Below are 14,651 nucleotides of genomic sequence, written 5' to 3' on the forward strand. Positions count from 1 at the left end.
ATATATATTATTTGATTGATTGACTATGGCTTTTCAAAATCCCCCGTATTGCTATCTGTAGCATTATTCTAAGAAAATGTTGCAATTCTTCAGCCATTTCTGGAACTGTGACCAAAACAGAGCTACATATTGACAATACCAAAATAAATGATCTAATGACTCTGCCTCCTCACAGCAGATCTTCAGAGCTGGGAAGATTGTATTCCCCCATATTATAACATTCTATTAGTTGCAAGAATTTGTACTCAGAAAACACAAGCATCAACCTATAAACTAAAATGCATCAAACACGCCCCCCTGTTTGACTCAGGGCCCACAATGAGTGCGAAGTGGTGTGTGAATCTCGCAGGCGAAGAAAGTTGTAATGATTGGGTATCAATATCGGGGTAAGTACCAAATTGACCAGAGCTGGGCGCAATTAGTGTGTTGAAGAGAGTACATAGAGATTTGGTCCGACAATCTATGAATTCATTAGGCAGACAGATGCCACTTCACTGGAGGTGCTTCCCATGTGACTATATTGTGGCAATGGTGTTTGAGAATGTGAATGTAATAGAACTACTAAGCTTAGCCGCAGTTCTCAGTCAGTATTTCTTTGCATCTGGATCTACAACTTATATGATGGATTGTGTGGGTATTAGGTTTTATTATCACACGTTTTCTGATCGCTGTTAATGACCATGTGTTATCGTTTAAATATTACTCATGGTAGAACCCGAGCGTCTCCTGTACATCAAGTCCTTACCTGTAATACTCCTCATAGCCCCGTTCTGGAACTACTCGGTACGCGCTCTTATCTATCATCTTAATAGATAGTATGAAAGTCGTTACTCAATAGCTCAAGCAATTTGCATTGACAATATAGGCTATCGATGAAATTGATGTTGCGCTGGTTAATGTTTATAGATGCCACTATGAGAATATCATTTGTCATTTTTTATAGTCTGTGTAGATTCATTTTGGTGAGTTGTAGGTTAGTACTGGGATTGCATGTTGCTGACATATAACAGCCTGATTGGCTACCAACCAGGTTGTTTGCCATTTTTTGATATCATTCACTAAAAATATGAATGTCACTCCACCTTTATATTACGATTTCTTCTGATTAAGGAATTACCGCTCTCTTTTTAATTACACGATCTGTATATGATTAGTTGTTATACGTACACTCTGACGCAATATTTAGCTGTGGTGATTAACATCTTCTCTTCTCTGTGGAGAGACTCTAATTGTGGTTTTAAAGAAAACATGAATCATCAGCGTACAATGACACCTTCGTTTTTAAGCCACGGATTTCTAATCCCTTAATATTATTGTTTGATCTAATCTTAACAGCTAACATTTCGATGGCAATAATAAATAGATATGCCGATAGTGGACAACCTTGTTTTACTCCTCTAGATAGTTTAAAACTTTCTGAGATGTAGACATTATTTACTATTTTACACCTAGGGTTACTATACATAACTTTAACCCATTTTATAAGAGATTCCCCAAAATTGAAATATTCTAGGCATTTCTATATGAACTCCAGTCGTACTTTATCAAAAGCCTTTTCAAAATCAGCTATGAAAACCAGGCCTGGTGTCCCCGATATTTCATAGTGTTCTATTGTTTCCAGTACTTGTCTTATATTATCTTCAATGTATCGTCCATGTAAAGAACCTGTCTGATTAGGATGAATAATATCTGACAATACTTTTTTAATTCTATGCGCCAAGTATTTTGATAGGAATTTTGCATCACAACACTGAAGTGTAAGAGGTCTCCAATTTTTTTAATGGACTGGATCTTTATATATACCACTTGGGTCCTGTTTCAGTAATAATGATATCAGACCTTATACTGAACTTAAAACTAGCTGGGCTGCTACCTAGCTTACCAGCTTCACAATGTCCATGGGCTTAGCTCAGCCTTCGGCATCCAGCCAGGAGCTTTTCCCAAATGTCTGTAATGCTCAGCCTGCAGCATTCAGCCAGTAGCTCCCCTTCTCGTGCTGAACTGAACTTGCACCTTATATGCCCCAGGTGTATTGCAGCCTAACAAGGCTGAGTGGCTTCAGGTGTGGGGCTTGGCACTGCAGCCTAAAAATGCTGGTTGTGGGGTGTGGCTTACACTCCAAACAGTGGCATTCCCCGGCCACATCACTGGGGAGCCATAATAGGTTAAATGAGTGGCTGTGAGCTTGACAATGTGGTCTATGTGTGTGTCAGTCTCCATTCCCAGGTGATGATGAAGAGGAGGTGTTTGACAGCATAGTGAATGACGAGGTGCGCTACCCTCGCTTCCTCTCCACAGAGGCCATCGGCATCATGAGACGGGTAAGCTCCTCCCCCAACATTCACATCCCACCAATCACCAGTGGAGCAAGAGAGAATCACATTGATTGACATGGTCAGTTTGGTCACTGTAAATGTGGAGCCATTTTGCTTCTAGTTTTCAGTCAGTGGGTTTTCTGTGAAAGTGTTTCTGATGTTTTTTCAGCTGTTTGCCATCTGTGTGTGTTGCTAGCTAGTGTTTGGTCTGTGCTGTGAGTTGTTATGTCTGGGTTGAGGTGTTTGTTGTTTTCTGTTGCCAGTTGTTGAGGAGGAACCCGGAGCGGCGTCTAGGCTCTGGTGAGAAAGATGCTGATGACGTCAAGAAACAGCCTTTCTTTAGGGTGAGTCGCTCTCTCTCAAGTTCCCTCTCTCTCGCTCTCTTTCTAATTCTCTCTCCCTCAAACACAGACACACATGTCATTAGTTAACATTCCTTATAAACCACTGATTAAACTCTTGGTATGAGCGTGTTAAATAGTTCCAGCATCTGCTCCAACTCTATGTGCTACTGTAACATCACGGGTTTCTGTTTTCAGTTGCATAGATTATTTAATTCACCTGGATTCTATGAACCAATCCGGTCTCTCTGTTTCCCTTCTCAGGGTGTGGACTGGGAAGCGCTGCTGCAGAGGCGGCTCCCACCCCCGTTCGTCCCCAACATCAGGGGGAGGGAGGACGTCAGCAACTTTGACGAGGAGTTCACCGCCGAGACCCCCGCCCTCACGCCGCCCCGCGAACGCCGCACCCTCTCCCGCAAGGACCAGGACTGCTTCAAAGACTTTGACTACGTCTCTGACCTCTGCTAAGGGTCAAGGTCAGACTCTCCCTTTAGACTGTGAGACGAGCCGACGAGGGACTCTGCACTGCGAGAGGGATGTTACCAGGAGAGGCTTTCTGCTGTCCTGTCTGAACTGTGAAGAGGCAGAATAAAGTTACGGGAGGATGTGAATGCGTGCTGCGGAGATACATTGTCAGTCTACTGACCTCTAATGGATTTCTGGAGGGCCTTTTATAGGATGATACATGAAGATAATCCGGGATGATGTAACGCTCTGTGGATGAGTGCTGGGGCACAGTGTCTGTGCAGCATAGCAACACTGGAACTGAGTGAAGTTTATTTCCCTATAGAAATGAATGGAGCCCAAGATGAAAAGGATATTCTCTGTAGAAGACAATACAGTTGGTGCAGGGATCATCAGATATGATTACTCTCAAATTGACCTCTCTCTATTGCCTCTCTGCCTGCTATCGCTCCTCTCCCTTAATCGTTTGAGGCTGCTTACTGTTTCTGTGTGTAAATTCTGATCCTGCCTCAGTCTGTTCCCATTGCTGTCGTCTAGAGTCCTGCACCTCTCATAAATCACCACAGGGGGGAGCCATAGAAAAGGTCAAAAGTGTTCCAGAGAAATTGAGGAGATGACCAAGTGGGGTGCAGATTCTGTGTATGACGAATGTCAAGGGATGCTGGTGAGGATGATGAGGGTGGAAGGATGAGGGTTGAGTTGTTTTTCTGTGTTTGTGCTGGTTCCTCACCATGTCATGTTACCCCTCGTCTTCAAATGGGATACTCCTCTACTCTCCCTGCTCGGTACGAGTTTTATCCTCAATCATTTAGAATAATTTTTCAAATTGCTTTCTGTGATTTTAGTTTCTTTTTGGTGTTTGATTTGTCAATCATGCTGATGTTATGTCTGGAATTGTGACTTAGTAAAAATGTGAACCCAATGGACTGACTCACAGCTTTGTGACTCTTCAGCCCAATTACCATTCAGCCAGCTACATTAGCAGGAATTCTTTGAACTTATTTTTTCAATATGGTGATATAAAACCTACAATATGAGTACAGTAGTGTATATTGTTTATGGATTGTCTCACACAATCCAAACTAATATAACTAAATTTGTTTGTCATCCAGGGTTGTCTGAACTCCTTTTAAAGCAATGTTACGTTCATTATGGTGAGTAATAGGAGAGCAGAGTGTGCTGCACTTCACCAGACACCGTTAGCAGTAGCGGGTACACCATGAAGACACTCAGTCCTAATGGGCCAAACACGTCTACAGCAGGGCCTATACTTTTCCGTGTGTGTGTGTGTGTGTGTTCTCTCCAGGTCAGAAACACACTGTAATTTGGAGTCTCTCTGCTGTAGATTCACATAAACAATGAATGACTAGGCCTAAAGTCAACGTAATGCAATATAATAAAATGGATGAGAATGAAACAGTCAGCAGAGCAGGGCCTCCATAGTGGTGCAGCGGTCTAAGGCCCTGCATCGCAATGCAAGAGGGGTCATTACAGACCCGGTTCGTTCCCAGGCTGTGTCACAACCGGCCGTGATCGGTCCCTTTGGGCGGCGCACAACGTCTGCCGGGTTGGGGGAGGGATTGGCTTTACTTGGCTCATCGCGCTTTAGCGACTCCTTGTGGCGGGCCGGACGCTTGCAGGTTGACCGTGGTCGTCAGTTGAACGGGTTTCCTCCTACACATTGGTGCGAGCGGGTGTTAAGAAGCACAGTTTGGCGGTTCATGTTTCGGAGGACGCATGACTCGACCTTTGCCTCCCGAGACAGTTGGGGGAGTTGCAGCAATGAGACAAGATCGAAATTGGGGAGAGAAATGGGGTAAAATACAACAAATTAAAAAATAAGTAATCAAAGTCCAGCGTGTTATGTCATCACAGAGCAATAGTTACAGCAGTGATCTCAGGGGGCTGGAACTATGTCTGAAACAGAGAGTACCAGCAAGAAAGTAGACAAAGACTGTGACACAGTGGGCCACCACTGCAGGTAGGTAGGTGTAGAGATGGTGACATATGGCATGGACAAAGAAAGAGGAGCGACACTCTAGCAGACTGAGAACAGAGCTGAGTCTGATACTGTACAGCAGGAGAGGATGTGGTCCCATTGTTATTATTCAATGTGCTAATGACAATACTGTGCCCTGGAGAAGAGGAACAGGAGAATGAAAGACAGAGGGAATAATGTGTCAGATTATCATTTTGATGCAGAAAATGGAAAAAGAGACAGGGAACATCATTGTAGATTTTTTTTTAAAGGGAGAAAAGATGTGGAGGGGGTGGGGTTAGATGAGGAGAGATGAACGTGTTGATGATGTGTGTGGAGAGGGGGCACACCAGCTGTTGGAGTGAGGGGGTCAGGGTGTTCCTGGAACACACTTATCTCCTCCCTCGTTCTGTCCTTCTTTCCCTCACTCCTTCCTTGCCTCCCATCTTCACTGGAGCCTAGTTTAAAAGGAGACTGCGGTTTCATTTTTTCCTGCACTTTTCTGGTCAAAGCCAATATAAGAAACCATTACCAGGAAGAGACAGGAGTCTCCCATGCTCTCTCTCTCTCTCTCTCTCTCTCTCTCTCTCTCTCTCTCTCTCTCTCTCTCTCTCTCTCTCTCTCTCTCTATGGGCAGTGAAGACCCAACATGGCTTAAAAGGAACAGAGACCAACAATAACCTGGTGGTTTATTGTCATTGTTAGAACCAGGTTTGGATGTTTGAATGTGGAAAGATACTGTGAATGTCACCGATACCAGAAAATGTGCTAAACACAAATGACTACCAGGTTTAGATAAAGAGCATCAGGTTGCTACACACCAACTTGGCCTGCTGAAGGCTCTACGGCTCAAATGCCCCTTCTGCATGTTCTTCAGTCTGTTTATCAAGTCTGCCAGTCCAKTGTACTCTGATCTCTTTACTTAAGAAACCAAGACAGATAAGTGGTTGTTGGAGCAATAGTGGGCCTTTCACTAGCAACGATGCGTAGAGAGACTAATGCATGCAATTATAGATATCTTCCCTGGCTTGGTCTGCCTCAGAGTCCCACTCACATTAACCATCCTCATACACTTTGTCTGCATTTCCATTTGGCTCTTTCCTGGTTGTCTCAACATCATTGCGCTGTGTTCATTAGTGGTAAAGCAAACATTTTTAAATATGCCTGGCAGTACCTCAGTACCTCTTGACCGAAACAACATTTAGGGACATTCAATTAACAAATATTAGCCTTTAGTGGAGAATTCTGATTTGGGATTGGACAATCTGGCCTGTATCCAAGGAGGTAATAGTGCTCCATTATATCTGGACTCTGTCAAGACTGGTTAACTCTGTTCACTTTTCAGAAATCACCCACTCACAAAATTACACTTTAAGTAGAGTTTTGGGCCAATAGCGTCAATCCACAATGTAGAAGTAGACCTACACAGTAAATCAAGGGGAGGTGAAATGTAGAATTAAATTGACTCTACTGAAGTTATCTTAACCCTCAACAGAGTGATACTTTCCTTGGAGTTAGTGCTGATAACTGGAGTTAATTGGGACTGTATATTTTGAACTCCTTTAAGAGTAACCAGAGACAGGGAGTTAAAACTACGGAGTATCTACAGATGTCATATTTCTCAGCATGCTCTGTTGCAGGTCGATTTTTACAAATGGTTTGTTTCAATATGTGTTTTCGCGTGTACATTGATTGTTTTTGATCTAATGCTACTCAATGATATGTAACATGCATTTTCTTAAACTAATCTCTAAGTGTTTGGCTTTATGGCAACGGTTACTGAGAATGCTGTTTCAGAATAGATGGTGGGTAGTCTCTAGCAACATTACACTCTGCCTTGCTCTGACATAGATTCTGAATGTAAGTTGTAGGTGATGTAAAATTTCTGGACATCCTCCCTCTTAAATGGATACTACTAGAGATTGGATGTCACATTGCAAGCCACCATAATATGACACATTAAGAAATATGCAAATGAGACTTTACACCCTTATACCTCAAATGGAACCATATAAACCTCAAAATAGTGTTGTTTGACTACATAGGAGTTGAATTAACTCTTACGATTGTATTGAGAGGAAACGTTACTCTAAATAATGAACTCTAGAATACTGAACAACACTGCAGAGATTAAAAATCATTATTTTGAATTAATACTGTACAGAGTGAAACCCAATGAAGCAGAGTTAAATATCAACACTAAATTGAGCGTACTCAACTCTGAAAAAGTAACTCTATTGCCAGAGTACGTTTTACTCCGGAGCATTGTTTTCTGGTCAAATCCCTAAACCCGGAGTCTACGTAGGAAATAGAGGCGCTGTTGCACTCTGCAGCAGACACTCTACTTGGACCTTCCAGTTCAGTACATTGTCCGTGTGCACCCAGCTACTTGTACCAACTAAGCTGTGCTATGCTAGCATTATGGACAACCACAGGCACGTGGTTGCCAACAGATTTGGGTGCCAACAGAGATGGTGTCAAACACCATCTCCTCTGTTTTCTTTACATTGAGGATAAGATGGTGTTCATCACACCACTTGACAAACCTTTGAATTTCTGACCTGTACACAGTAGTATCAGCATCTTTYTACATCAGACCAAGTATGGCGGTATCATCAGAAAACTTGACAATATAGTTTTCAGGATTACTGCTAGTGTATTCATTTGTGTACAGTATGAATAAGATTGGTGAACTCCCACAACCCTGCGGGCCCCGTGCTAATGTCTCTAGCCTCAGAGAGCGTACTGTTAACACTAACCTGCTGAGTACGGCTAGTCAGGAATGAGTGGTACCACCTTATGATACAGGGGTTAACACCTGTCTGCTTTAACTGACTGAGTAGGACATGTGGCTGTATTGTGTTAAACGCTGAACTTAAATAAATAACAGTGTAGCATAGGCCTTGGGATTTTCCAGAAGCTTAACAATGAGATGCACTATGGTGTTGATTGCATCATCTTGTCTCACGACTTTGCTTATAGGCAAATTGCTAAGGATCTAACACAGGGTTCACATCTGAACGGAGCTCACACACCATGATCAGGTGTGCTTGAAGACTCTAGTGACAATTATKGGGTTGATTTCCAACCTATGAACACAATAATCAATAACAATGGAGCCAATCACATTATCACACTCAACAYAGAAGTCATGTACATCAAATCTTGTATAAAAAACCATTTAATTCATTGGCTTTGGTCAGCTCATCTGGTGTGTGCAAGGATTTATTTTGCAGGGTTCATGTTGGTGATTGTTCTCATCGATTCCCACCATTTTTTGGAGTTCTTTGTAAGGAACTATTTGTTCCCACTGATTCCATGTGTTGTTTCCTTGTCTCTCTGAGCATTTGGTTGAGCTCCTTTTGCACCCATTTCAGTTGTTGTTGGTCCTTGTTTTTGAATGGTTGCCTCTTGCTTCTTGCCTCTTGCAGTTGATCCAGTCCTTGACCTCATTTGTGATGTAGGGTGTGTTGTTTGGGTGTGTTGTTTGGGTGTGTTGTTTGGGTGTGTTGTTTGGGTGTGATGTAGGGTGTGTTGTTTGGGTGTGTTGTTTGGGTGTGATGTAGGGTGTGTTGTTTGGGTATGCCTTTTGTCTTTTGGGGTATCAGAGTCAACACAGAAATGTATGTAGTCTGTGACAACCTCTGCTGACTTGTGCATGTCTAACTCATGAAAAATGTCCCAATCTGGACACAGAACATCTCTTAAGGGATTCTATACTGTCCTCATTCCAGAACATTCACAGATTTCACAAGGTAACTGTTCTTGAAGGCTGTACTGTAGGTGGAAAATGAGCTGGGGACAGTGTTTTGTGATCACGTTTGAACAGGGGGTGGGTTTGGCTCTAGCTGTCGTTGAAGGAGATTGAGGATGTCTGAGAGCTCCTTAGTAACAGAAACCTAGCGACAAGAACAAGGATCAGCTTATGGAAGGGAAAAATACATTCTTTCTTTGCATAGAAATGGTATTAGAGCGCTGACTTAGACTGTAAGTGACGTTGTTAGGATGAAAAACAAGTCAGCAATGGTGATGTTTTCCCTCTGTGTGATAAAGGGTTCTGACATGGATCCTAAGGGTTCTACGGAACAAAAGGGTTTTTCAGAAGCTGTTCTTCCTATTCGGAGACAGCGAAAGACCCTTTTAGGTTCTCAGTACGGTAGTGCTTTCACATAAAGTGCAGACCAAAGCTGTGAATGTTATTTCATTAGTTCCGTCGGCCATTACTTCTTTTCATAGATAGAATCTGCATGTCTGCTTCATTAATTCTCAAGCCTACCAACATAACTATTTGGACAGACATCGGCTTTTACCAACTGGTCATTTTTGACCCGCAAGAAAGAACTATTGGTAAAAAGCATCAATACAGCACAAATATCAACCTTTACGTTTTATCAAAACACTCATAAAAATTTGTATACATTGTTAATCTTGAAATACTAAGATGACCAGAATTAGATCCTGTTTATGTTTAGCAAAATCTACAGTAAATCAGATATTCTGTCAAACAATATTACTGGGGGAACAAGTATATTTACACTGCGATTTGCAGGTTTTCCTACTTACAAAGCAATCGTCAGAGGTCTGTAATTTTTATCATAGGTACCACTTCAACATGTGAGAGACGGAATCTAAAACAAAAATCAGAAAATCACATTGTATGATTTTAAGTAATTAATTTGCATTTTATTGCATGACATAAGTATTTGATACATCACAAAAGCAGAACTAATATTTGGTACAGAAACCTTTGTTTGCAATTACAGAGATCATACGTTTCATGTAGTTCTTGACCAGGTTTGCACACACTGTAGCAGGTATTTTGGCCCACTCTCATACAGACCTCTCCAGATCCTTCAGGTTCGGGGCTGTCGCTGGGCAATACGGACTTTCAGCTCCCTCAAAGATTTTCTATTGGTTCAGGTCTGGAGGACTGGCTAGGCACTCCAGGACCTTGAGATGCTTCTTACGGAGCCACTTCCTTATTGCCCTGGCTGATAGGTGTTTCGGGTGCGTTGTCATGCTGGAAGACCCAGCCACGACCCATCTTTCAATGCTCTTACTGAGGGAAGGAGGTGTTGCGCCAAGATCTCGCGATTACATGGCCCCATCCATCCTCCCTCAATACGGTGCAGTCGTCCTGTCCCTTTGCAGAATGCATCCCCAAAGAATGATGTTTCCACCTCCATGCTTCACGGTTGGGGGTGTTCTTCTGGGTTGTACTCATCCTTCTCTTCCTCCAAACACGGCGAGTGGATGTTAGACCAAAAAGCTCTATTTTGTGTCTCATCAGACCACATGACCTTCTCCCATTCCTCCTCTGGATCACCAGATGTCATTGGCAAACTTAGACGGGCCTGGACATTGCGCTGCTGAGCAGAGGGACCTTGCCGTGCGCATGCAGTAGTGTGACGGCGTACTGTGTTACTAATGGTTTCTTTGAGACTGTGGTCCCAGCTCTCTTCAGGTCATTGACCAGGGCCTGCCGTGTAGTTCTGGGCTGATCCCTCACCTTCCTCATGATCATTGGATGCCCCCACGAGGTGAGATCTTTGCATGGAGCCCCAGACCGAGGGTGATGACCGTCATCTTCAACTTCTTCCATTTTCTAATTAATTGCGCCAACAGTTGTTGCCTTCTCACCAAGCTGCTTGTCTATTGTCCTGTAGCCCATCCAGTCTTGTGCAGGTCTACAATTTTATCCCTGATGTCCTACACACTCTCTGGTCTTGCCGATTGTGGAGAGTTGGGTCTGTTTATTGAGTGTGTGGACAGGTGTCTTTTATACAGGTACGAGTTCAAACAGTGCAGTTAATACAGTAATGAGTGGAGACAGGAGGGCTTCTTTAAAGAAAAACTAACAGGTCTGTGAGAACCGGAATTCTTACTGGTGGTAGGTGATCAAATACTTATGTCATGCAATAAAATGCAAATGGAATTACTTTAAAATCATACATGTGATTTTCTGGATTGTTTTTTAGATTCCGTTCTCTCGCAGTTTGAAGTGTACCTATGCTAAAATTACAGACCTCTACATGCTTTTAAGTAGGAAACCTGCAAATCGTCAGTGTATCAATACTTGTTCTCCCCATGTATATGCATTTTTCCTTATAAAATGTGCAGCTTTTCCAAAGTACAATCCACATTTAGTACTAAAAAGCTAAATTTACCATAATTAATTATAGTATCATTTAGTTTCTGAATTTTAAGTAAATATTAATTGTGTCATATTTATGTGGTCAGAATTATCAGTATTTAAAGGGGCAGTACACCAACATTTTAAATATAAAACATTTATTGACAAAGGATTCAATTCACTTCAAAAAGTGATTCTGAGAGACAATGACCAAAACCTATTGCCAAAAAGCATGCCCACATCTAAGTCATTAACAAACCAAAGTATATAGCACCAAATATACTTCAAGTGTGCAATATAGAATATTGGAGGATATAATAGGAATTCTGGTATTTATATCACATTTAGGTAGATAAGTATTTTTCGGAGAATACCATAATTACAACACTATGTGTACATTTAGAGGTTAGCTGGTTTCTGTATTATAGTTTTACCAATTTCTACCACTGACAGACTTTTATCAGCTGTTTTAAAACAACTAAGCATGTATGTGGCTTACCTAGTTATAACCATTTATAACCATAGCCCTAAAATAACTACATTTCGGGGATATACACACCAATATAGCTCTCTATGTAGATTCAGAGCCTATCTGAGTTCTTTATTTTCAGTTCTATCAAGTATTGATACCATTGCCAGACTTGTATACTTTGGCAAATTTTATATATAAAAAATAAGGTCATTTTGGTTTTGAACACAGTCGTATGACTGCGTGGATAGAAAGTTACTTTAGGGGTACATAGGGAGCTCTGCGATAGATCTGTCTATCTGGTCAAAACTTTACAGGCCGCTCTCTGTGATATGGTTAACAGTCCCCTCCACTCTCTGGTGGTATGGTTACAGGTCCCCCTCCACTCTCTGTGGTAATGTTAACAGGTCCTCCACTCTCTGTATGTTACACCCCTCTCTTGTATTTAAGGGCCACCTTGGTATGGTTAACAGGTCCCCTCCACATACTCTGGGTATGGTTCAACATGGTCCCCCTCCCTCTCTGTGGTATGGTTGTAACAGTCCCCCTTCCACTCTCTGGTGGTATGGTTAACAGGTCCCCCTCCACTCTCTGTGGTATGGTTAACAGGTCCCCCCTCCACTCTCTGGTGGTATGGTTAACAGGTCCCCTCCACTCTCTGTGGTATGGTTACAGGTCCCTCTCCACTCTCTTGTGGTATGGTTAACAGGTCCCCTCCACTCCCTGGGTTTGCTTGGGAAAAGGTCCCCTCCACTCTCTGGTGGTATGGTTAACAGGTCCCCCTCCACCTCTGGTGGTATGGTTACCAGGTCCCCCTCCACTCTCTGGTGTATGGTTAACAGGTCCCCCTCCACTCTCTGGTGTATGGTAACAGTCCCCTCCCTCTGGTGTATGGTAACAGTCCCCCCCACTCTCTGGTGGTATGGTTAAACAGTCCCCTCCACTCTCTGGTGGATGGATAACAGGTCCCTCTCACTCTCTGGTGTCACTGGTTACAGTCCCCTCCACTCTCTGGTGGGTATGGATAACAGGTCCCCCTCACTCCTGGTGGTATGGTTAACAGGTCCCCTCCACCCTCTGGTGTATGGTTAACAGGTCCCCCTCCACTCTCTGTGGTATTGGTTAACAGGTCCCCCTCCACCACCTGGTGTATGGTTAAACAGGTTCCCCCTCCACTCTCTCTGGTGGTATGGTTAACAGGTCCCCTCCACTCTCTGGTGCTATGGTTAACAGGTCCCTCCACTCTCATGGTGTATGGTAACAGTCCCCTCCACTCTCTGGTGGTATGGTTAAACAGGTCCCCCTCCACCCTCTGGTGGTATGGTTAACAGTCCCCTCCACTCTCTGGGTAGGGTTAACAGGCCCCTCCATTCTCTGGGTGTATGGTTAACAGGGCTCCCCCTTCACCCTCTGTGGTATGGTTAACAGGTCCCCCTCCACTCTCTGGTGGTATGGTTAACAGTCCCCTCAACTCTCTGTGGTATGTTAACAGGCCCCTCCACTCATCTGGTGGTATGGTTAACAGGTCCCCCCTCTCAGGCTCCATCTTGGTGGTCATGGTTAAACAGGTCCCCCTCCACTCTCTGGTGGTATGGTTAACAGCTCCTCTCCACTCTCATGGTGGTATGGTTAACAGGTCCCCCTCCACTCTCTCGGGTGATGTGTTAACAGTCCCCCTCACCTCTGGTGGTGTGGTTAACAGGTCCCTCTCACTCTCTGGTGTATGGTTACAGTCCCCTCCACTCTCTGGTGGGATGGTTAACAGGTCCCCCTCCACTCTCTGTGGTTGGTAACAGGTCCCTCTCCCACTCTCTGGTCTTCGGTCGCCCCTCCACTCTCTGGTGGTATGGTTAACATGTCCCCCTCCACTCTCTGTGGTATGGTTGAACAGGTCCCCTCCACCCTCTGGTGGTTAGGTTAACAGGTCTCCCTCTCCACTCTCTTGGTGGTATGGTTAACAGGTCCGCCTCCACTCTCTGGTGGTATGGTTAACAGGTCCCCCTCCACTCTCTGGTGGTATGGTTAACAGGTCCCCCTCCACTCTCTGGTGGTATGGTTAACTTGTTATTATGTCTCCAGAGAAACCTAGATTCAAATAAAGGTCCTATTTATCCAATTACTATAGGCAGAAGTATATGTTTTTGGCTGAGGTKAAAATTATCCKAAATMACTTACATTTTTAAATAGTCCATATTGATACAGAWACACTAAACAATTATTTAGATTTGTMAAGAACAAGTTGATTGACAAAGTCATAAAACATTTGAAGAATTTAATAAACAAACTTTGGGCTGTAATGACAAAAATATGCCCCTGGGGTCAAAATGGCCCCAGTTGGTAGCTTAAGAGTTAAAAGGCTGATCTATTCTCAGAACGGTCTGGAGAGAGTAGAGTGGAACTTGACCAAAGAAAAAGAACATTAGAAATTGTTGTCCACAGAACAAACATAGTAATTTCCCCATGATACATTTAAATTTAGATTGAATATGAAATACTGTACTGGACAGCCTGGAAACATTGTTATTTATTTCAGATAAAACATTTGTATCTGGGACATCAATCAACCAGAAAACATATCAGTAATAACATATCCAACAACAATTTCATGGCATGAAATTTTAATTTTCCCTTCGAAACAGAATTGAGCAAAGAGGACCTAAAAATACGTATTAAACACAATCATTACATTATGCATCTTGAGTACTTTCTGAATTCTTTCTGAACTTTCTCAATTTGGATAGAAATCTGTGTAATTTCTCCCACACTTCAGAGAAAATATATGTTAGCCTACACAGTAAAAAAAATWWAAAAAAGCCAGAAGGACAAGAAATGTAGCTAATGTGTGAATATTGGTTCACTCAACAATCTTTGCTCACAGTGATATGAATGTATCTTAACTTGTTGAGTCGAATTACTAATTAATGTGTGCCTTTGAAAGGCAACACTGTAT

The 14,651-nt window shown here is 42.9% G+C and overlaps 1 protein-coding gene across 1 annotated transcript in view; it reads left to right on the top strand.

Moving 5' to 3' along the window:
* LOC112074352 (serine/threonine-protein kinase N1-like) overlaps positions 1-3,756 on the top strand; it is a 21,469-nt gene extending 17,713 nt beyond the window's left edge. The window contains exons 21-23 of the mRNA XM_070440485.1: positions 2,214-2,321; positions 2,579-2,659; positions 2,921-3,756. Of these exons, the coding sequence (XP_070296586.1) occupies positions 2,214-2,321; positions 2,579-2,659; positions 2,921-3,124 (393 nt within the window). The 3' untranslated portion in view covers positions 3,125-3,756. The remainder of the gene's footprint in view (positions 1-2,213; positions 2,322-2,578; positions 2,660-2,920) is intronic.
* Positions 3,757-14,651: the final 10,895 nt, after the last annotated feature.

This window comes from Salvelinus sp. IW2-2015, unplaced genomic scaffold (assembly GCF_002910315.2).
Source record: "Salvelinus sp. IW2-2015 unplaced genomic scaffold, ASM291031v2 Un_scaffold2602, whole genome shotgun sequence".
Classification (NCBI taxonomy): domain Eukaryota; kingdom Metazoa; phylum Chordata; class Actinopteri; order Salmoniformes; family Salmonidae; genus Salvelinus; species Salvelinus sp. IW2-2015.